At 43.3% G+C, this 24394-nt stretch overlaps 1 protein-coding gene across 1 annotated transcript in view; it reads right to left on the reverse strand.

The window, feature by feature from the left end:
• Nucleotides 1–9736: 9736 nt before the first annotated feature.
• The window catches only part of LOC126209963 (uncharacterized), a 71463-nt gene continuing 56805 nt past the window's right edge, over nucleotides 9737–24394 (reverse strand). Inside the window, exon 3 of the mRNA XM_049939076.1 lies at nucleotides 9737–10123. Coding sequence (XP_049795033.1) covers nucleotides 9737–10123 — 387 coding nt within the window. The remainder of the gene's footprint in view (nucleotides 10124–24394) is intronic.

Genomic DNA, 24394 nt, shown 5'->3' on the forward strand with positions numbered 1-24394 from the left:
TCTTTGCTTAGAACTGGGTTGCCATCTGAGCTCTTGATATTCATACAAGTGCTTCTCTTCTCTCCAAAGGTCTCTTTGATTTTCCTGAAGGCAGTATCTGTCTTACCCCTAGTGAGACAAGCCTCTACATCCTTACATTTTTCCTCTAGCCATCCCTGCTTAGCCATTTTGCACTTCCTGTCGATCTCATTTTTGAGACGTTTGTATTCCTTTCTGCCTGCTTCATTTACTGCATTTTTATATTTTCTCCTTTCATCAATTAAATTCAATATTTCTTCTGTTACCCAAGGATTTCTATTAGCCCTCGTCTTTTTACCTACTTGATCCTCTGCTGCCTTCACTACTTCATCCCTCAAAGCTACCCATTCTTCTTCTACTGTATTTCTTTCCCCCATTCCTGTCAATTGTTCCCTTATGCTCTCCCTGAAACTCTCTACAACCTCTGGTTCTTTCAGTTTATCCAGGTCCCATCTCCTTAAATTCCCACCTTTTTGCAGTTTCTTCAGTTTCAATCTGCAATTCATAACCAATAGATTGTGGTCAGAGTCCACATCTGCCCCTGGAAATGTCTTGCAATTTAAAACCTGGTTCCTAAATCTCTGTCTTACCATTATATAATCTATCTGATACCTTTTAGTATCTCCAGGATTCTTCCAGGTATACAACCTTCTTTTATGATTCTTGAACCAAGTGTTAGCTATGATTAAGTTATGCTCTGTGCAAAATTCTACAAGGCGGCTTCCTCTTTCATTTCTTCCCCCCAATCCATATTCACCTACTATGTTTCCTTCTCTCCCTTTTCCTACTGACGAATTCCAGTCACACATGACTATTAAATTTTCGTCTCCCTTCACTTAAATCTATACTCGATGTTAACAAATTTCTCTTCTTCAGAAACGCTTTCCTTGCCATTGCCGGTCTACATTTTATATCCTCTCTACTTCGACCATCATCAGTTATTTTGCTCCGCAAATAGCAAAACTCATTTACTACTTTAAGTGTCTCATTTCCTAATCTAATTCCCTCAGCATCACCCGACTTCATTCGACTACATTCCATTTCCTCGTTTTGCTTTTGTTGATGTTTATCTTATATCCTCATTTCAAGACACTGTCCATTCCGTTCAACTGCTCTTCCAAGTCCTTTGCTGTTTGTGACACAATTACAATGTCATCGGCGAACCTCAAAGTTTTTTATTTCTTCTCCATGGATTTTAATACCTACTCCGAACTTTTCTTTTGTTTCCTTTACCGCTTGCTCGATATACAGATTAACTGTCATGATATTCCTTCTTAGAACAGTTTTTGGCGGCAAGCCCCTGCAGCATTTTCGATTGGAAGTGTTTCGTCACCCACCATACAGCCTGGACTTGGCTCCCTCTGTGATGCTCATCTCAGGTCAGGTGAACAGCTGGCTATGAAGACAGCATTCTAGCACAGACAACGAGATGCAGCTCAGCGTAGAAAATTGTCGGGAATCACAGGAGGCTGTCTTCTATGGCGAAGGTAGTGGAAAGTTGGCACAACGCTACGACAGATGTTTAAGTCGCAGCGGCGACTATGCAGATAAGTAGTTGGAAGACTGTAACGTACCCTCTCTCTGATATTGTTTCTTGTTTTTTTATTGTTTTTTGTTATTGTAGTTGCAGAGATATGAAATTATTGCAGCGGTTTGCTTAGTCAGCCGTACTTCGGAATTTTTTGACATTAAATGGAGCCTGAAACTTGCGTAATAAATACTTCGCGTGAAGTGCGATTTGCGGCATAAACAAAAATTAATTGCCGAGATGCGATCCACAGAATATTAACAGAAAAGCTTTAGAACAATGCGCACGACTGACTAGACACATTCAGAGGGTACGTACATTCGCGTACGAGTGGTTGCGATCTGATGAGAAAGATCTATCTTAATTTTTTTTGTGTAAAATAATTACGTCGTAACACACTCGGAGATTGCGAACGTACAATCAGGGTAGAGGCATGTACTGTGTATCAATCCCCGTGGCCTGGGTAAAAGAATTGCAATTATTTAAATTTAAGAATATTTCTTTTCCAATCGGACTCCTATTTTTATACGAAAAGGAAGATTGCAGGTTCTGAATGTCTCGGCAAAATCTCATCGAAATTAATCTTAGCGGCCACCAAAGGAAAGTAGTGAGCAGAATCACGTACCTCTATTGTTGAGCAGCGCCGTCGTAGAGATCGTCGACTCCATCTAAAATTCGCCTTCTCAAATTAACAGAATAATTTGTCCTCCATTGGTATGGGATTTAGGCTTGATCTTGACAGAAATTATAAAACACATTTTTCATCATTTAACGCCTTCATTTAACACACACATAGACCTGAAACTATACAATACGTCTTTACGCCATCAGAACAAAAAAGGTAGTTAATACTAGAAATAATAAAAGAATCTCGAAATTAGTCCTTTCTCTCACAATGATAAAAAAGTTTTTTAGAGTATCCCTCTGGTATGACAGTCGAACAAATTTTCTTCTTATATCTTTGAGATTAAATTACAACATTTTTTAGTTCCTTTTCAAGACGTAGCTAAATATTGCAAATAAAACATTTTTTATTTTCACAGGGATTTCCATTTCGCAACCGATCCTTCCTTACTTTCCGAGTAGCCCTTGTTTGTATATATGTATTTATGTACGTTCTACATCGCCTCCTAAGCTCAACTTGGTACACTTATCATTGTGTGGAAAGAATGGCTGTGAGGGTAAGAACCACACACCTACAAAAGGTATTGGGATGGCGGCGAAAAAGCGGGGTGGCTCATGATGCGCGAATAACCATACTCTCGTCATTCAGTATTTGAGAAAGAGAACACTTAAGAGACTCCTAGCAACCTTTACACATAATGTCAAACGTTTACGAACCTTTTTCTCGCTGACGACCTCCAAAAAATAATGAACTGAAGAAAGTTTCTAGCTTATTACACTACTGGCCATTAAAATTGCTACACCAAGAAGAAATGCAGATGATAAACGGGTATTTATTGGACAAATATATTATACTAGAACTGACATGTGATTACATTTTCACGCAATTTGGGTGCATAGATCCTGAGAAATCAGTACCCAGAACAACCATCTCTGGGCGTAATAACGGCCTTGATAGGCCTGGGCATTGAGTCAAACAGAGCTTGGATGGCGTGTACAGGTACAGCTGCCGATACAGCTTCAACACGATACCACAGTTCATCAAGAGGAGTGACTGGACTATTGTGACGAGCCAGTTGCTCGGCCACCATTGACTAGACGTTTTCAGTTGGTGAGAGATCTGGAGAATGTGCTGGCCAGGGCAGCAGTCGAACATCTGTATACAGAAAGGCCCGTACAGGACCTGCAACATGCTGTCGTGCATTATCCTGCTGAAATGTAGGGTTTCGCAGGGATCGAATGAAGGGTAGACCCACGGGTCGTAACACGTCGGAAATGTAACGTCCACTGTTCAAAGTGCCGTCAATGCGAACAAGAGGTGACCGAGACGTGTAACCAGTGGCACCCCATACCATCAAGCCGGGTGATACGCCAGTATGGCGATGACGAATACACGCTTCCAATGTCCGTTCACCGCGATGTCGCCAAACACGGATGCGACCATCATGATGCAATAAACAGAACCTGGATTCATCCGAAAAAGTTACGATTTGCCGTTCGTGCACCCAGGTTCGTCGTTGAGTACACCATCGCAGGCTTTCCAGTCTGTGATGCAGCGTCAAGGGTAACCGCAGCCATGGGCTCCGAGCTGATAGTCCATGCTGCAGCAAACGTCGTCGAACTCTTCGTGCAGATGGTTGTTGTCTTACAAACGTCCCCATCTGTTGACTCAGGGATCGAGACGTGGCTGCAAGATCCGTTACAGCCATGCGGATAAGATGCCTGTCATCTCGACTGCTAGTGATACGAGGCCGTTGGGTTCCAGCACGGCGTTCCGTATTACCTTCCTGACTCCACCGATTCCATATTCTGCTGACAGTCATTGGATCTCGACCAACGCGAGCAGCAATGTCGCGATTCGATAAACCGCAATCGCGATGGGCTACAATCCGACATTTGTCAAAGTCGGAAACGTGATGGTACGCATTTCTCCTCCTTACACGAGGCATCACAACAACGTTTCACCAGGCAACGCCGGTCAACTGCTGTTTGTGTATGAGAAATCGGTTGGAAACTTTCCTCATGTCAGCATGTTGTAGGTGTTGCTACCGACGCCAACCATGTGGGAATGCTCTGAAAAGCTAATCATTTGCATATCACCGCATCTTCTTCCTGCCGGTTCAATTTCGCGTCTGTAGCACGTCATCTTCGTGGTGTAGCAATTTTAATGGCCAGTAGTGTACATTTTCGCTGTTCACGCAGTAAAATCGCCGTGTGAAGCATGACATTTTAATACTTCTTTACAACTAACTGTATTCCAGACACGTTTTGCAGACAGTTCAAATGGTTCAAATGGCTCTGAGCACTATGGGACTTAACTTCTGAGGTTATCAGTCCCCTAGAACTTAGAACTACTTAAACCTAACTAACCTAAGGACATCACACACATACATGCCCGAGGCAGGATTCGAACCTGTGACCGTAGCGGTCACGCGGTTCCAGACTTAGCGCCTAGAACCGCACGGCCACTCCAAAAATGGTTCAAATGGCTCTGAGCACTATGGGACTCAACTGCTGAGGTCATTAGTCCCCTAGAACTTAGAACTAGTTAAACCTAACTAACCTAAGGACATCACTCACATCCATGCCCGAGGCAGGATTCGAACCTGCGACCGTAGCGGTCTCGCGGTTCCAGACGGCCACTCCGGCCGGCTTTGCAGACAGTATTATTCACACATATCACTGAATGTGCTGAGAAAAACGTATTATCGTACGACACATTGTTCAGGAGTGTGGCATGAACTCGAAGCCTATCTAATGTGTGACGCAATTTACTGAAGCGATATGAAGGTAATGCAAAATAAGAAAGTAATATCTCTAACATTATAAGTCGTTTCGTTGAGTATGATAATCATTTGTGACAAATGTTGTAACTACTTTCCATTATAAAATACTACATTTCAATACGTTCCATGAAAGCATGTAACTTCAAGTGTAATATATATACACAAGAGCTACATTGCTCGGCCCTGTTTGCTCTCTATTTTTCGCCTGTTTGTTCCTTCTCGCCTGTGGGTCCATGTATAATTCGCTTTCTGTACTTTAAGGTTACAATATATTCTTATTTGAAAGTTTCTTATGTTTCCTTTCAAAAATACCTCTCCCTCCACGTGAAATTTATTTAAAGATATTAATAATATTCCTGTCGACTGTCTTCGACTGTTTCTGTGGTGTCACCGCCAGACACCACACTTGCTAGGTGGTAGCTTAAATCGGCCGCGGTCCATTAGTACATGTCGGACCCGCGTGTCGCCACTGTCAGGATCGCAGACCGAGCGCCACCACAAGGCAGGTCTCGAGAGACGTACTAGCACTCGCCCCAGTTGTACGACGACGTTGCTAGCGACTACACTGATGAAGCCTTTGTCTCATTTGCCGAGAGACAGTTAGAATAGCCTTCAGCTAAGTTAATGGCTACGACCTAGCAAGGCGCCATTTGTACCATTGCATGTATCTCAAGATAGTCTCACTTGTATCATCAAGAATGCTGTATACCAAATGACGATATAAAAGTTAAGTGTTCTAGTAGCTACGTTCTTTTCTTTATCACATTCATCGCGTATCCTGTTCCAGACTTCGCGCCAGTCGGCGTGTGTGTACGTGTGCCCTCTCGGCTACCCGTCACTGTGGACTGGCTGCCTTGTCAGTACACTACAGTTTCGGTGGCGCTGAGTCCGCCATAACGTTTACTAAAAAATACTTCAGTGTTTGCGAGCTTCACTCGCGAAGGAAAATAATTCTAAGCGCTTTTGTGAACTTGTACAGTCAGTTTTGAGTATTAAAGTTTGTTAATATTGTTGATTACGAAACTTATTCAGAAATTTAACACGCAAGGCTTAGGTAAGGTTTCACTTCCGATTTAAAATATTTTCAGTTAATTCAAAGGATTAAGAGTTAATTCATCTCTTAAAGAGATCATTGCAAAGAAATTCTTTGTAATTATCTTAATAATACGCAGCTGTTCGTACTATTCTTCCTTTCTGTCTAAAATTAGATTAATTTGCTGGGAAAAGAAATCATTTCATGCTCTGTATTATCGCTACGTTAGTTGCAGGTTACGTTACGTTGTCATTCATTGAAAGACAGCGTAACATTTCCGTTAATAATAAATAACTTTTTGCCTGCGTATTGAGATTAAGTCACGCTACATACATTTAAGACGAGTTTACTCGCGCTCAAAATATAAGTGGCGTTCCCAAAAACAATACGCATAATTTGAACTGCTACGTTACATCTACATCTACGTACATACGCCGCAATCCACCATACGGTGCGTGGCGGAGGGTATCTCGTACCACAACTAACATCTTTGTGGGCTTTCCGCGAAATATAAGTTGGCGCCAGTAAAACTGTACTGCAGTCAGCCTCAAATGCTGGTTCTCTAAATTTCCTCAGTAGCGATTCACGAAAAGAACTCCTCCTTTCCTCCAGAGACTCCCATCCGAGTTCCTGAAGCATTTCCGTAACACTCGCGTGATGATCAAACCTACCAGTAACAAATCTAGCAGCCCGCCTCTGAATTGCTTCTATGTCCTCCCTCAATCCGACCTGATAGGGATCCCAAATGCTCTAGCAGTACTCAAGAATAGGTCGTATTAGTGCTTTATAAGCCGTCTCCTTTACAGATGAACCACATCTTCCCAAAATTCTACCAATGAACCGAAGACGACTATCCGCCTTCCCCACAACTACCATTACGTGCTTGTCCCACTTCATATCGCTCTGCAATGTTACGCCCAAATGTTTAATCGACGTGACTGTGTCAAGCGCTACACTACTAATGCAGTATTCAAACATTACGGGATTCTTTTTCCTATTCAACTGCATTAATTTACATTTATCTATGTGTAGACTTAGCTGCCTAATTTACATTTATCTATGTGTAGACTTAGCTGCCATTCTTTACACCAATCACAAACCCTGTCCAAGTCATCTTGTATCCTCCTACAGTTACTCAACGATGACACCTTCCCGTACACCACAGCATCATCAGCAAACAGCCGCACATTGCTATCCACCATATCCAAAAGATCATTTATGTAGATAGAAAACAACAGTGGACCTACCACACTTCCATGGGGCACTCCAGATGATACCCTCACCTCTAATGAACACTCACCATCGAGGACAACGTACTGGGTTCTATCACTTAAGAAGTCTTCGAGCCACTCACATACTTGGGAACCAATCCCATATGCTCGTACCTTAGTTAGGAGTCTGCAGTGGGGCACCGAGTCAAACGCTTTCCGGAAGTCAAGGAATATGGCATCCGTCTGATACCCTTCATCCTCGGTTCGCAAGATATCATGTGAAAAAAGGGCGAGTAGCCTTTCGCAGGAGCGATGCTTTCTAAAGCCGTGCTGATGCATGGACAACAACTTCTCTGTCTCAAGGAAATTCATTATATTCGAACTGAGAATATGTTCGAGAATCCTGCAACAAACCGTTGTTGAGAATATTGGTCTGTAATTTTGAGGATCCGTCCTTCTACTCTTCTTATATACATTATCATCGCTGTAGTTTGCGACTGTCGCCTGCGCCCGTATTTCAAATCGCACGTAGCAATCTGCTCTGACTTACACGGAATAACTAAATTAATTCAACACCACAACAATTACGCAGAAAGGAGGTAATGGTACAGGAGACAGGACGTCATAAACATTGAGCTGCGTCAAAACGTAAGTTCAGGGCGAAATTCGGTAGAAATATGAGTGAAATAGGTACAAATACGTATGAAATATGTTAAATAATTCTCAAATATGTTTGACATATGCATATGCGGGTGGGCAAAGCTACCGGTATAAAAGCTCGTCCTAAGACGCTGGAACAGTTTCAACCAAATTTAGTACATACAGGGTGAAAAGTATTTAAACCGACAAACTCTGGGAGGTTGTAGGGGAAATCAAAACAAATATTTTCCCCCGATGTCATTTTTTCCTATGAGGAGTATTTAAACCGGTAGAGGGAGATTTCTATGGGGACAAATTAACTAAACCAAGAAACACTTTTCCATTTTTTTTATGACGAAGAGACAACACATTAACACAACCCAATTTCAATTACAGTAGATCTTCAAAAATGCCTCCATTGACACGTAAACAAAAGTTGCACCGTCGGATCATGTTCTTTCTGACACGGGCAAAAACCCCAGAAGTATCCTGAATTGTTCCCGCTGCTGCTACTATCCGAGCAACCAGATCCTCTTCTAATGCAATAGGAGTTGCGTAAACAAGGTTGTGCATCTCTCCCCACACAAAAAAGTCCAGAGGGGACATATCTGGGAATCGAGCTGGCCATGGTACAGGACCACCTCTGCCAATCCACGTTTCTGGGAACCTTCGGTCCAGGAATCGACGCACACGACGGCGCCCCGTCACGTAGGAACCACATGCGTTGTCTTGTAGGGAGCGGGACGTTTTCCAGCAATTCTGGCAATTCTCTGACGAGAAAATTGTAATGGTGCCTACCATTTAATGGCCTAGGTAGCAGATACGGCCCAGTTAAACAGTCCCCAACAACACCGACCCACACATTAAAGAAGAACAGCACTTGATGAGTGCTAGTAACTGTGGCATGTGGGTTATCCTCACTCCAAACATGCGAACTGTGCATGTTGAAGACTCCATCACGACCGAATGTTGCTTCATCGGTAAATAACACAGAGGATGAAAATGTAGGATGCATTTCAAAGTGTCCGGGGTACCACTCCGAAAACTGTGCTCTGGGTGGATAATCAACTGCTTGCAGGTTGTGGACACGCTGTAATCGAAATGGACGTAAAAATTGCTCTCGAACGACTGTTCTTACATTCGTCTGATTCGTCCCCATGTTACGTGCAATTGCACGAGTGCTGATTGAAGGATCCCGCTCCATATGCTGCAAGACAGCTTCCTCAAATTGCTACGATCTTGCCGTGCGATGGCGTCCCTGTCCAGGCAATCTGCTAAATGACCCGGTCTCACGCAGACGTTGGTACACAGCAGCAAAGGTCGCATGATGCGGGATACGGCGATTAGGATATTGTTGTTGATAAACCCGCTGTGCAGCTCGCCCGTTGTGGTGCGCTACGTATCACGCACCAAGCATGTCAATGTACTCACTCCAGGTGTATCGCTCCATTAGTAAACAGAGATAATGGACTACTACACTGGTGGACAGCAGTTGCCTACAACTGAAGAGCGTAATACGCCCTCTAACAACTGAAGAGCGTAATACGGCCTTCACCGGTTTAAATACTCCCCATGGGAAAAAATGACATTAGGGAAAAGTATTTGTTTTGATGTCCCCTACAACCTCCCAGAGTTTGTCGGTTTAAATACTTTTCACCCTGTGTAATAGTTTAATAGTTACAAACGGGAAAGAAATACTGGGGGGGGGTTAAGAACATCAACCTCCTATTGCGGCGATCGTGAGAGTGTGGCGTTAGAAAGGGGAGGGGGGAGGAGATGGACAGAGAGCGAGAGGGAAGGTACTCAGCTAGTCAAATAATTGAATAACACGTAATCATATAGAAAAAATGTATTATGCGCAAAACATACATAAATATGAGGACTGCTTGTATATGAACTAGACACTGGGGTACAGATTTTGGTCACAGCACAACACCTTCTGATTACTGTTGCCAAAAAAATAACTAAAGTTTACAGCTGTTGAATCTATCTTCTCCTGAGCACCACCCCACACGTTCAAATTCGTCGTTAAATTTGGCGTCATTAGCTGGATTCTCACCATGAAGAACTTGTTTTGGTTCGTCTTCTTCTCACTTCGACTGTAGCTGTTCTTCGTGTCTTGCTGTAGAGGCCAAACACAGTCTGTAAGTGGGCCAGGGATGCCCGTCAACGAAGGTGGAGGCCGATGCAAAAACCCAGGCTTAAGGATCCAGGTTCGGATTTCGCACAGGTAGACGCCCACTGCGTTCGCCACGCCTCTGGGACAGGCCACGTTGATGGAGACCTACATGCATAAGAATGTGTAAATGCAAAAGAGTAAAAGTTTAGCTAAAGTCCGAAAGCTGTTACCAGACGCAGATATTCATTAAATACATATACATTGACAAAAAAAAAAAATGAGAAGAACCTACAAGAGCAGGGGGAAATGAAACTTCGTGGGTTGAGAGGTTGTTTTAGTGATTACGAAATCGAGTCAGATTTACAAAGTACTTGACAAAAATGGTTGAAATGGCTCTGAGCACCATGGGACTTAACTTCTGAGGTCATCAGTACACTAGAACTTAGAACTACTTAAGCCTAACTAACCTAAGGACATCACACACATCCATGCCCGAGGCAGGATTCGAACCTGCGACCGTAGCGGTCGCGCGGTTCCAGACTGCGGCGCCTAGAACCGCTCGGCCACTTTGGCCGGCCAAAGTACTTGACAGCATGAGCCCATACGTTAGTATGATGTTGCATACCCTCTTACCTAGATGCAAGCACCTATTCGGTTGGGAAGAGTGTCATTAAATTGTTGTATCATCTCATGAGGAAAACTGGCCCACAATTGTTGTAGCTGGTCCTTGATGTCTGAGATATCGGGCATTATGATGGAGATGACGTCTGAGCTGACCTCACATATATTCTATTGGCAACAGACCTACAGTGCTGACCCCTGCAGTATCTCAGCATTACCCTCCCATAAATATGAAGGTGTGAAGTGAAGTTTGTGTCAGGGATGGAACTGGACTAGGGTAGGCCCTTGAGCTATGTTAGTTATAGTGCTTTGGTTTGTTTTGTTTTGGTTTAGGGCGTAAAAACGCCTAGCGTCACTCGCGGCCAAGTCAGAACCGGAGAATACGAAGAGAAAAATTTAGTTGAAAACGTCTACTCGTTAAGGAAGGAAGGAAAGACAGCTAAAAATAGGGACCATAAAATACGCCATAGAGAAATGGAAGTTGGTTGGTTTGTGGGATTAAAGGGACCAGACTGCTATGGTCATCGGTCCCTTGTTCCAAAATTTCAAACACCCACACAGAATAAAAAGGAACAATGGAAAAGACGACAGACGACACAGGACAAGAAAGACTTAGACAGACCAGACAAAAGGAATTAAAATCACACAGAGCGTGACAGCGGTTGGCGGACCTTAGAGACAAAAAGGAAAAGTCAACCACCGGGAAACACATTAAAAACTCAGTTTAAAATCGTAGGCCAAAGGCGAGACTCAACACAAAAAAAGAAGAACTCTTAGATTAAGTGATAAAAGCCCGCTTCCCGAATAAAACGCAAAACTAAGCCTGCCATGGCAGTGTCATCTTTTAAAAGGGCAGGGAGCGTATCAGGCAGCGCAAACGTCTGCCTGAGCACAGTTAAAATGGGACAGGCCAACAAAATGTGGACCACTGTCAAAGCCGACCCGCAGCGACATAGAGGCGGGTCCTCATAGTGCAGTAAATGGCTGAGTGTCAAGTGGGTGTGGCCAATGTAGAGCCGACAAACGACTACTGAGTTCCTGCGAGTGGCTCACATGGATGACCGCTACACAGCCATCGTCTCCTTGAAAGGACGGAGTTTGTTTATCATGGTCAGGTTGCGCCATTCAGTGTCCCAAAGTTCGAAAACTTTGCGGCGTAAGAGCGCTCGCAGATCAGTCTCCAGGAGGCCAATGTCCAGAGATGGTTTACTGGTGGCCTGTTTGGCCAGGCTGTCAAGATGTTCCCTGCCCGGTATCCCAACATGGCCTGGGGTCCACACAAAGACCACAGAGCGGCCGCAACGGGCAAGAGTATGGAGGGACTCCTGGACAGTCATCACCAGACGAGAGCGAGGGAAGCACTGGTCGATAGCTCGTAAACTGCTCAGGGAGTTGCTACAGATAACGAAGGACTCACCTGAGCAGGAGCGGATATATTCTAGAGCACGAAAAATGGCGACCAGCTCAGCAGTCTTGAACTAAAGATTAAACGTCCTTCGCCATATTGATGCGACGGATAAAAAGTAAAACGCGGTTGACAACCCATGCATCGTTCGCTTAAACGGCCAGTAACTCAGACGGCAAACATAAATGAGAACATAAGTGGTTAAGAAAAGGGCACTCCGTCAGGAAATGGCGAATCGTCAGATGTTGAGGGCAATGAGCACATAGTGGTGGGGGAGCATCACTTAACAAATAGCTATGGTTAAAAATAAAATGCCCAGCACGCAGTTTAGTTAAAATGCTCATGGCGAGAGGGTTGAGAGGAGGTCGTCCAAGCCGATGGGAGAGGCTTAATTCCCCGGAGCTTGTTTCCATGAAGGGAGGACCAGCGGTGATGCCAAAGTGACACCACCTGCTGGCAGCCTACAACAAAGAGAACACTGGAGGGGGTGGAAGAACTAGCAGCCTTTGCAGCAGCAGCAGCGGCCTCGTTTCCTGTCACACCGACGTCACCAGGAATCCACATAAACGTAACAGTGGCTCCCTCAAGAGTGAGCAAGTGGTAGCTTTCCTGGACTCTTTGCACTAAGGGTTGGACAGCGTAGAGTACAGGTCCAAAGGGCACTGAGAGAGTCGCAGCAGATGACGCAATTGAAAAGCCTTTGCAGCCGATGTACTGCGTGGCTTGATAGAGGGTGAAGAGCTCTGCTGTAAATACTGAGCAGTGTTCCATAAGCCGATACCGAAAAACGTCGGTGCCAATGACGAAGGCACACCGTACTACCGCGAATTTCCATGCAAAGGTCGTGAAACTTACGGTGACAGAGGAAGGCTGTAATATTTTCTTTAGGAAGCGAATTGTAACGTCTCTTAGCAAAAGACATATTATGTGATAAAGAGAAAACATTGTGTATCATGTTTTGTTATTGTATAAAATTATGTGTTTTTTTATTATTTATTTTAGATAATATCTGTGTCGGCGAGTACTGAAACCGCCACAGACGATAAATATCAAACAAAGATGAGAATGTGTGACTAGTATAAATAATACAGAACGAACATCAATTTCTCTGTCATCTTCTTGGAGTTACGTGAGTAGGATAGCCTGTGACGTGATATTGTATGCTAGCGTAGCATTCTTTTGTCAAGTTTGTAAGAGGGACGCCATTAAGCAAGATTTTAAAAAGGTGTGTAATTAATCAAATTGTTTAAATGTTTTGAATAGAGTTACTTAGTGAAACCTTGCATTATGATTTATGTCAAGCTTGCCTGGTATTTTATCCCATCCCTTTAAGACATTTTCAGTTGTTTAAATATTATTCGTGGTGCAGAGCGGCGCTACGAACGAACCAGCCGCTGCCGCGGCTCATTTAAATTGCAGTAAATGAAATCTATCATACCGCAAAGAAGCGGTCAGGTAATAGTGAAGTAAAATTATTTCTTTCAGCCTTCGGAATTGCAGAGCAGAGCAGCAGATTTTATGATGTGTTTTACAGGTTGACACGGGCTGCTGATAATATAGTACTAATAGTGAAAAGAGATAATTTATTTTCATCACATAAAAGAAATCTTGCTGTGCGCAGTTCTGGTCTGGCAACCTTATAGTAAAAACATCTTTTTCTCCGATAATAGTCTCATGTTCTCGTGTTAGCCGTGGTACTTATTGTTGTTTTGCTGTTAACAAAAATCCACTGCAGAATTATGATGTTGAACAATCATTGCGTACTGTAACATCAGTATTGATAACGACGAAATTTTCATTAACCTATTCAATAACTATAAAGTAAGGACGATATGTTGAACCTTAGGGCGAGTTACAGTAACGATAAAATGTTCCTTTAATAGAAAGCCAGATCCAGAACAATAGGAACATAATACATTTCGTTTTGTTGAAAAGTAATGATCCAAAGAAAGGCATAGCACAGCATCACTAAAAGGTATTTCGGGTCTCTTTTCATAGTAACATATTTCATTTAATATACGAGTTGTTACGCGAATAATAATGATAATAATAATAAAAAACAAATAAACAAAAAAGAGACACGAAGTGAAAGAATGAAGGCCGAGGTGAACACAGGCCGCTCCATGAAGGCAAGGTGGTGAAGGGTTTACACCAACCGGGAAAGTGGCAGGGAGCGAGAAGTTAAGCTGTCGGAGCAAGAGCCGAAAGCGAACTCCAGGAGGCAACAGAAGACGGACGCGCCCTACACTGGCTATCAAGGAAGTCATCAAAGAAGGAGGCATAGGATGGGTGACCAGGCATGGCAGACAAACGGCATGCGTATCTGCCGAGACTTGTGCATATGGGCTCTCAACCGGCTTGTGTAAAACGTGCCAATGGCTAAATAGATGCCACGATGGTGGATAGTATTGAAACGGCTGCATAAACGAAACGCCCATAGTCTAGTTTCGAACAGACAAGGGATCGATACAAACGGAGGAGGGTGTCCGATCCGCTCCCCAGGAAGTATTGCTTAGCAGTGCCGTAGCGTGAGGGGAGACTTTGGTGAGACTTAGTCTCCCCTGTATTCGAGCTTAAAAATATTCAATAGTAATTCATAACAAAAATATAAATAACTTTCTGCTAAGAGCTCTAAATGTGCGAAGACATCAGTCTTTTAGCCCGCGCCGCACCCTGAGTATTGCTGTATCTGCCTGCGTGAGACTCGACTGCTCCCAGCCTCTGCCTCCCTTCCCTTACCTGGCTGTATGCGCCTGCGCCCCCTCCACTTCCCCTCTTCCACAAAGGCCGGTGCGCTGCACTTGCTAGCAGGTATCGAGACTAGTCTCTGGCGCTTCTATGCAGGATTTTAACACGGAAGTGAACAGTCGCGCGGTTTGTGTTCATTGTCATTCTTGTGAGATTTTAGTGCATATTTTCGTTGTGTCGCCAACATGAGTGAGCGAGCAACTGAACACCTTATAGAATTTTTGAATAAAAATGCCTTTTTCTACATTAACATACCGTACGAAAAAAGTGCGAATTGAAGGACAAACGACCCACTCCTTACTCAGTGTAGCTTTAAGTGAAGCCAAACAAAAACTCACTTTTCAGACAGCGTGCTACGAAAAGTATATTTGGCTGACTGCGAATGAAGTTAATAACAGATTATATTGCTATATATGTCTTCTGTTTGGTGGTGAAAAGGAATGGTGCAATGAGGGCATTTGTACAATAAAGATCTTTGACCGGAAAGCAACAAAGCACCAGATATCAAAACATCACCTGCAGAACAAAGAATCATTTCAGTTATTGGGCAAAAGTAGAACTGAGCACGCCCTTTCTGATGCCGCTCGTCTGACAGCAATAAAACACAACGGACAAGTTGTATCCAACGGGAGAGTATTGGCTTGTAATATTCAGACAATTGTAATTCTTTGTAAACTAGAACTAACTTTTCGCGGCCATCGAGAGAATGAATCCTCCAGCTACAAAGATAAGTATCTGGAATTGTTGGATTTACTAGCTCAAGGAGAGCAGTTAACCGAAGACCATCTGTCATCATCTTCAACCTTTAAAAGAACTTCTCCAGATACACAAAATGATGTAATAGAAATGATAACTCCCGCAGTTAATGAGAAAATAAGATCTGAAATTCAGAACTGCAATTTCATTTCGATTGAAGCTGATGAAATGAGTATAATATTCAGATACTGTATTGCAGACAAAATTGAGGAAAGATTCGTTGGATTTTACGATGTTTCTGGAGATAAAACTGCTGAAGGTTTGTCAAACATTATTCATGCAGTATTGAAAGAATGGAATGTGGAAAGAAGAGTGGTTAGTCAAACATATGATGGCGCTTCAGTGATGGCGGGCAGAGAAAAAGAGGATTACAACAATTGGTGAAGCAGTTCTGTCCCTATGCGCTGTTTATTCATTGTTACGCACACCAACTGAATTTGGTACTGTTACATGCCTCCAAAATCATACGACAAGTACGCATGTTTGTAAGTGATTTTACTGCATTCCATTCGTTTTTCAGCAAATCATCAAAACTAACTGCATTGCTAAGAGAAAGGATTTAAACTGCCACATGCAAGCAACACTCGCTGGAACTTTCATTCCAGGACAGTTTGAACAATATCTAGTCATTTCTCAGTGCTATATAGTGTTTTTAATTATATATTTGATGGCACAAAGTCTCAGTGGGACCCAGAATCTTTGAGCTGTGCTGTGAGAATGAAACGACGATTGGATGATCCTATGTTTGTCTTCTTGCTTTGTTTCTCCCGAGGTTGCTTTGTTTATGTTGTTCAGTTCTTTAATGTTCTTCAGTCAAAATCTGTCAGTATAATTGCTTGCCACGACGAAATAAGTACTGTTTTGAGAAACTTACGACAATTAAGAACGGAAACATTCGTTGATGAATGCATTAAATGCAGTTTGTGTTTGAATGGCAACTTATCATTCCGTAACAGTCAAAAGACATCTCTCAGGGCACTAACTTACGAGATACTGGATTTGCAAATTGTTCAGATGGAAAGAAGATTTCAAGAGTTTCCCCAAATTCAGTTTGTGAACGTTTGAACGAAAAGTGTTTCCCGAACTATCAAAAAGAATTCCCAAAGTTGAAACTGCTTCAGTTAGTAGAATAGTACCCTTTTTTCAAACAAGAGCCGGCCGAAGTGGCCGCGCGGTTAAAGGCGCTGCAGTCTGGAACCGCAAGACCGCTACGGTCGCAGGTTCGAATCCTGCCTCGGGCATGGATGTTTGTGATGTCCTTAGGTTAGTTAGGTTTAACTAGTTCTAAGTTCTAGGGGACTAATGACCTCAGCAGTTGAGTCCCATAGTACTCAGAGCCATTTGAACCATTCAAACAAGAACAACTTGAAAATGCACTGTGTAACATATACGCTGATATGAAAAAACACTTATCTCCAAGAATCCTCTTAAAGTACATTGTCAACAATGATTTAGACTCTGTTTATGAAGAAACAACGAAGTTCCTGCGTTTGGCTAAAAAATGGTTCAAATGGCTCTGAGCACTATGGGACTCAACTGCTGAGGTCATTAGTCCCCTAGAACTTAGAACTAGTTAAACCTAACTAACCTAAGGACATCACAAACATCCATGCCCGAGGCAGGATTCGAACCTGCGACCGTAGCGGTCTTGCGGTTCCAGACTGCAGCGCCTTTAACCGCACGGCCACTTCGGCCGGCCCTGCGTTTGGTTTTGACCCTACCTGCAACTACAGCAAGTAGTAAGCGAAGCATGAGTACTCTTAAACGAGTGAAGAATTATTTAAGGAATTCAATGTCCAACACCCGGCTGTCGTGTTTGAGCACTTTAGCAATAGAAAAGACACTACTTGGAGAGCTATCCCGTGATCAGATCTTTGTAGACCGAGTTATAGACTCATTCGTGGTAAGAAAAGACAGGCGCATTGCACTTGTATACAAGAAAATATAAGTGCTTCTTCTCTTGCTGCTGGAGTTCTACAAATTTGTCATCGTTTCTTGAACAAGTTAGTTATTATTATTATTATTAATGGCGGCGGTAGTGGTAGTAGTAGTAGTTGTTGTTTTATTTGATGCATTTTGTTTCATTTGTTTAAATTATTGTTTATTGTACTATTTTGTCTACCTATAATAAATATAGAGTCTCCCCAACCTTTACAACCACGCTACGCCACTGCTGCTTAGGATAAATGAAAGGACGAATAAAGTTTCCTACCGAGGATAGATCCCAGGACTTCGTAGTTTTAACGAACGGAAGAGCAACAGGCCCAAGATGTAAAGACGGTGGAAGAAAACAGTTGCACAGCCGGAAATCCATATAAAAGCGAAAGTCTTTGTCAATATTCCGTTTGTAAAGACGATCGAGACATCGCTGATGACGCCGCTCAATGACACGAGTCGACGGAGAACTGCGATAGATGGAAAAATCGTCAACGAAGAGGGAGTACAAATTTTAATTGATTTATTCAGCTTCCATCATTATCGTAGATTACCCTCCCAGTTCGCGGAGTCACGTGCCGTAAGTGGACGACCATTGTCCTGTTGAAAAATATCACTATTATACCGCCACACACGAGGAAACAGAATGTCCATGATGTACTGTTGCGGTATCACATTTCCCTCAGCCTCTACTAGCCGTGATGTGCAGTCATAACTGATGGATCCCCACACCACTGTGCTTCTCCGAAACTTTGAAAGATTGGGACCTCCGCCAGCTCGCCACCATCCTCGCCGGCGATGGTCAGCCGGGACAGTGCAGAACAATAATTCATCATTGAATGCATTGTTAGGCTATTCGTGAGCAGTACATGGTTCCGGTCAGGGCACCTCTCCAAATGCAGCCGTTAGTGTCTTGGAGTTAACAGCAGCCTACGCATAGGACGGCCCTAGTCTCCCCCCAATTTTGTAAGATGGTACAGAATGTTGCAGAGAGTCCGTTACTTGTTCAGAGAGGGCAGGCGCAGCCGTGTAGGGGTTACAGTGTCCTCGGTGCACAATACAGCGTCCTTCTTTTGTGGTGGCCAGGTGGGGTCCAATGGGACTTTGACGTCAGGTTGCCGGCCTTCACGTTCCCGTGCAGTCCAACAACAGGCTACCGTCACATGCGAACGCTCCACAAATCTGGTTACTGCGCGATTCGACCAGTCAGCCAAATGGAGATCCACAATGAGGCCCCATCCAAACTCTGTCTAATGCTGATAACGCTGCCTCATAAGAGTGCTCATCATCTCCCTGTTATTTACAAGGATCACTCGACATCTGACGCTGTTTACCTCCCCATGCAGTCCAACATAGGGCTACCGACACATCTGAATGTCCCACAAATTCGGATACTGCACGATCCGACCAACTGGCCAAATACAGACCACTGAGCGAGGTGCAGCAGTAGCTAGCACACTGGGCACGCATTTGGGAGGACCACGGTTCAGACCCGCGTCCGGCCATCCTGATTTAGGTTTTCCGTGACTGCTCTATATCGCTTACGGCAAATGCTGGGATGATCCCTTCGAAATGGCACGGACGATTTTCTTCTCCATCCTTCCCTAATACGAGCTGGTGCTCCGACTCTAATGACCTCGTTGTCGACGGAACGTTAAATACGAGGGCAAGCCAATTATTATTGGCAATTTAGTTATATTTTTGTTTATTTTGCTAGTACTGTCGTTTACGTTGTTGACGCATGCTTTGGTTATTTGTTGTTATATCGTTGCAATTTTCAAGCTGCTAGGTTAGTTTCGTTATCGCTGCCGTGCTGTTAATCATGGCTGCCCCGCTGTCTATTTGCACCAAAGAAGAGAAACGATCAGTGGTCCGTTTCTTGTGTTCGGAAGGCGTATCAGGGGCCGAAATTCATAGAAGACTTTCGGTGCAGTACGGGAACAGTGTTTTGCCACAACGGAGTGTCGACGAATGGACTGAAAAATTCCGAAATGGTTGCACAAGTGTTACGCACGGCAAAGGAGCCGGACGACCGTTTACCGCCACAAATGAAGAAACCATTGAGCGTTCGCGTGAAATGATTCTCTTAGACAGACGGTTAAAAATTGACGAAGTGACACAACGTTTTCAAATTAAGTCATGGTTCTCCCTATGAAAGCATCCACAACAGACTTGGGTTTCATAAAGTTTGTTCCAGATGGGTCCCAAAACAGCTCACACAGTTGCATAAACAAACGCGCATGGACATCTGAAAAAAAAAAAAATTTGGATCGCTATGCTAACGAAGGGGACAACTTCTTACAAGGGAACCTCCCCATCGCACCCCCTCAGATTTAGTTATAAGTTGGCACAGTGGATAGGCCTCTAAAAACTGAACACAGATCAATCGAGAAAACAGGAAGAAGTTGTCTGGAAGTATGAGAAAAATAAGCAAAATATACAACCTGAGTAGTCCATGCGCAAGATGGGCAACCTCAAGGATAGTGTAAGTTCAGGAGCGCCGTGGTCCCGTGGTTAGCATGAGCAGCTGCGGAGCGTGAGGTTCTTGGTTCTAGTCTTCCCTCGAGTGAAAAGCTTAATTTTTAATTTTCAGACAGTTATTATCTGTCCGTTCGTTCATTGACGACTCTGTTCACTGTAATGAGTTTAGTGTCTGTGTTTTGCGACCGCACCGCAAAACCGTGCCATTAGTAGACGAAAGGACGTGCCTCTGCAATGGGAAACGAATACATTTGATCGCAAGGTCATAGGTCAACCGATTCCTCCACAGGAAAACACGTCTGATATACTCTATACGACACTGGTGACGGCAAGTGCGTCACATGACGGGAATATGTTGTCGACCCACCTAACTTGTACACTTCGTGAATGGGTAAAAAGATTCTTCTACCTTGCCCGATTTAGGTTTTGTTGTGGATGTGATAATCACTCCCAAAAAAGTGATTGCATCGAATGGACGGACGGACAGATAATAATTGTCTGAAAATAAAAAATTAAACTTTTCACTCGAGGGAAGACTTGAAGCAAGGGCCTCACGTCCTGCAGCTGCTCACGCTAACCACGGGACCATGGCGCTCCTGAGTTTACATTATCCTTGATGTTGCCTGTCTTGCACATGGACTACTCAGTTTGTATATTTTGCTTATTTTTTTCATACTACCACACAACTTCTTCCTGTTTTCTCGATTGATCTGTGTTCAGTTTTTCAAGGCCGATCCACTGCGCCAACTTATAACTAAATCTGAGGGGGGTGCGTTGGGGAGGTTCCCTTGTTAGACAGGATAATTACTGGTGACGAAACATGGATCCATGCAAATTCGCCGTGCAAGAAAAAGTTCAAGACCCAACTGTCCGAAGGACAGGTATTTAGGGACGCACAAGGTCCAGTACTGGAACATCATGGGGAAAGGGGCACAACAATAAACAGTGTACGTCGCAGTGACATGCTTACTGCCAGGCTAAAGCCTGCAATTCGAAGCAAACGTCGAGGATTGTTGTCAAAAGGTGTTGTGTTGTCCCACGACAATGCCCGTCCGAGTACTGCTGCCCACACTGCTGAAACACTCCCGAAACTCAAATCTGAAGTACTGGATCATTCTCCATATAGTCCTCATCTTGCCCCTTCTGACTATCACTAGTTTGGTCCACTCAAACTGGCATTAACGGGCCGTCGATTTGCCTCGGACGAAGCAGTGAAAGAAGCGGTGCATTCTTGGCTCGCAACTCAACCGAGAACCTTCTCTTATGAGGGCATCAGGAAGCTTGTACAACGATGGACCAAGTGCGTTGAAACGCAATGAGACTATGTCGAAAAATGATGTTCTTGTAAGTTTCCTATTCGATTACAATAAAATTTTATAACTACTTTGCGGATAATAATTGACTTACCCTCGTAGAAATGTTGGAACACGTGAGGCAATACTGACCTTACGACTTATCTTAGAAGAAAGATTAAGGAAAAGCAAACCTACGTTTCTAGCATTTACAGACTTAGAGAAAGCTTTTGACAATGTTGACTGGAATACTCTCTTTCAAATTCTCAAGGTGGCAGGGGTAAAATACAGGGAGCGAAAGGCTATTTACAATTTGTACAGAAAGCAGATGGCTGTTATAAGAGTCGAGGGACATGAAAGGGAAGCAGTGGTTAGGAAGGGAGTGAAACAGGGTTGTAGCCTATCCTCGATGTTATTCAATCTGCATATTGAGCAAGAAGTAAAGGATACAAAAGAAAAGTTCGGAGTAGGTATTAAAATCCATGGAGACGAAATAAAAGCTTTGAGGTTCACCGATGGCATTGTAATTCTATCAGAGACAGCAAAGGACTTGGAAGAAAAAATGGTTCAAATGGCTCTGAGCACTATGGGACTTAACATCTGTGGTCACCAGTCCCCTAGAACTTAGAACTACTTAAACCTAACTAACCTAAGGACATCACACATATACATGCCCGAGGCAGGATTCGAACCTGCGACTGTAGCAGTCACACGGTTCCGGACTGAGCGCCTACAACCGCGAGACCACCGCGGGGACTTGGAAGAGCAGTTGAACGGAATGGACAGTGTCTTGAAAGGACGATGTAAGATGAACATCAACAAAAGCAAAACGAGGATAATGGAATGTAGTCGAATTAAGTCGGGTGATGCTGAGGGAATTAGATTAGGAAATGAGACACTTAAAGTAGTAAAGGAGTTTTGCTATTTGGGGAGAAAAATAACTGATGAAGGTCGAAGTAGAGTAGATATAAAATGTAGACTGGCAATGGCAAGGAAGGCGTTTATGAAGAAGATAAACTAGTTAACATCGAGTATAGATTTAAATGTCAGGAAGTCGTTTCTGAAAGTATTTGTATGGAGGTGAAACGTGGACGGTAAATAGTTTAGACAAGAAGAGAACAGAAGCTTTCGAAATGTGTTGCTACAGAAGAATACTGAAGATTAGATGGGTAGATCACATAACTAATGAGGGAAATACAGAAGCGTCCGATCTTACCCGTCGGCTTTGACCCATGACGTCACAAATACCGCGGAAACGACCATAAACAACAATTCCAATATGGCGGATATAAAAACATCGACTACGTATTGTAAACACTGAAATACACAAGTTTCACAAAAAGCCTAATGAGTGTAACGGGACAAGCGTGGGAAATTGGGGGTTTTTGGGTGGGGAGAAACTAAATATGTCGTTATGCGGTGGGGGGAGTCTGCAGTGCCCCCCCATCCCCCCACAGGCTTCATTAGTGTCAAATCAATATTTTCGAATCATAGACGGCCGCTGCCGCGGCCGCATTCCAAAAAAAAAAAACTCCCAACCTAACCTCAAGTGGGCTACGCTACAGATCAATATGTTCATCAAATTGCTTCATATTACGTATACATGTTCTTTAAACAAGAGTACATCAAACCATGTATTAGGTTTTCCGCGCCGTAATGACGTCACACACCACAACACGCTTACGTCACGGGTCAAAGCCGACGAGTAAGATCGGACCTTTCTGTTGACCCCTAATGAGGAGGTATCGAATAGAATTGGGGAGAAGAGGAGCTTGTGACACAACTTGACTAGAAGAAGGGATCGGTTGGTAGGACATGTTCTGAGACATCGAGGGATCACCAATTTAGTATTGGAGGGCAGCGTGGAGGGTAAAAATCGTAGAGGGAGGCCAAGAGGTGAATACACTAAGCAGATTCAGAAGGATGTAGGCTGCAGTAGGTACTGAGAGATGAAGAAGATTAAACAGGATAGAGTAGCATGGAGAGCTGCATCAAACCAGTCTCAAGACTGAAGACCACAACAACAACAACCCTTGTACTAATCACCTCCTCCTCCAAACAGAACGCCACAATGAGTTCCCATTTAAGCTCAGCCTAGTGCTGATAAAACTACCTGACAAGAGTACGTGTCATCTCCCTGTTCTTTACAATGATTTCAAAACATCCTACGCTTCTCACGCCCCTTATATGGCCTACCAGGCCTGGTAACAACACTAAATACAAAGAACGCTAATGCAACCTGGTACCTGTCACGGAGAATTGGTTAGCAAATCGTTTACACACCTGCTGATGGCGCTTATATGTACGAAGTTATATTCACACACTGCATTTTTCGTGAGTAATTGAAATAGGAAGTGACACTTGACACAAGAAATACTCCACATGTTTGCTTCTGTTTGCCATAATTTTTGAAGTGGTGTACACACTGTGAAATATTATGATCATTCACACTCCGTAATCGTACTTAATTACTGAGAGTTATCGAACTAAGTCTGTTAGAGGTCATGTACGCATTTCTTTTATTTAATGATGGACAAGGAACCAAAATGTATCTTATAATTTATAATGAGTAGAAAATTTGGGTCAGATGGATTACACAGAGGTTGTGTGAATTGAAGTTGCACTAGGATTTTGTCTGTACTTGTTCGAGGAGACTGACTAGAGGAAAGAGTTGTTATGGAAGTGAAATGATATTGGTGCTGAGGTTTATATATATCGACGTAGTGAAGAGGTATTATTGAAGTATTAAGATTAAGTGATGATGATTGGAGTTTTCGTGGACAAGAGGTAAGGTAAATGATATTGATGATAAGGTTTATATGTATCGACGTATTGAAGAGGTATTAGTGAAGTATTGAGATTATGTGATGCTGATGATTATTGGAGTTTTGGTGGATAAGAGGTGAAGTAAGTGAGGAGCATATTTTTTTTTGTTGGTCTATATGGAACAAGGAGGATGAAGATGGCAAACTAGAACACTCAAGTAGAAAGAAGATTGTCTACACACACACTTTGTTAAATCACTAAGCAATATATACTTTTTTTTTGGAGAGAGGAAGTATTTGCATATCTTGGCTCACTGACAGTTGTTCAGCAACCGTACATTTTGATCTGGCTTGGCAAACATTGGTCTTGACATGATGACTATGACGTTGACTAACTATTATTGACTGTTATACATTGCTGCCACTACTACTT

The sequence above is a fragment of the Schistocerca nitens genome, chromosome 10, assembly GCF_023898315.1.
Source record: "Schistocerca nitens isolate TAMUIC-IGC-003100 chromosome 10, iqSchNite1.1, whole genome shotgun sequence".
Lineage (NCBI taxonomy): Eukaryota > Metazoa > Arthropoda > Insecta > Orthoptera > Acrididae > Schistocerca > Schistocerca nitens.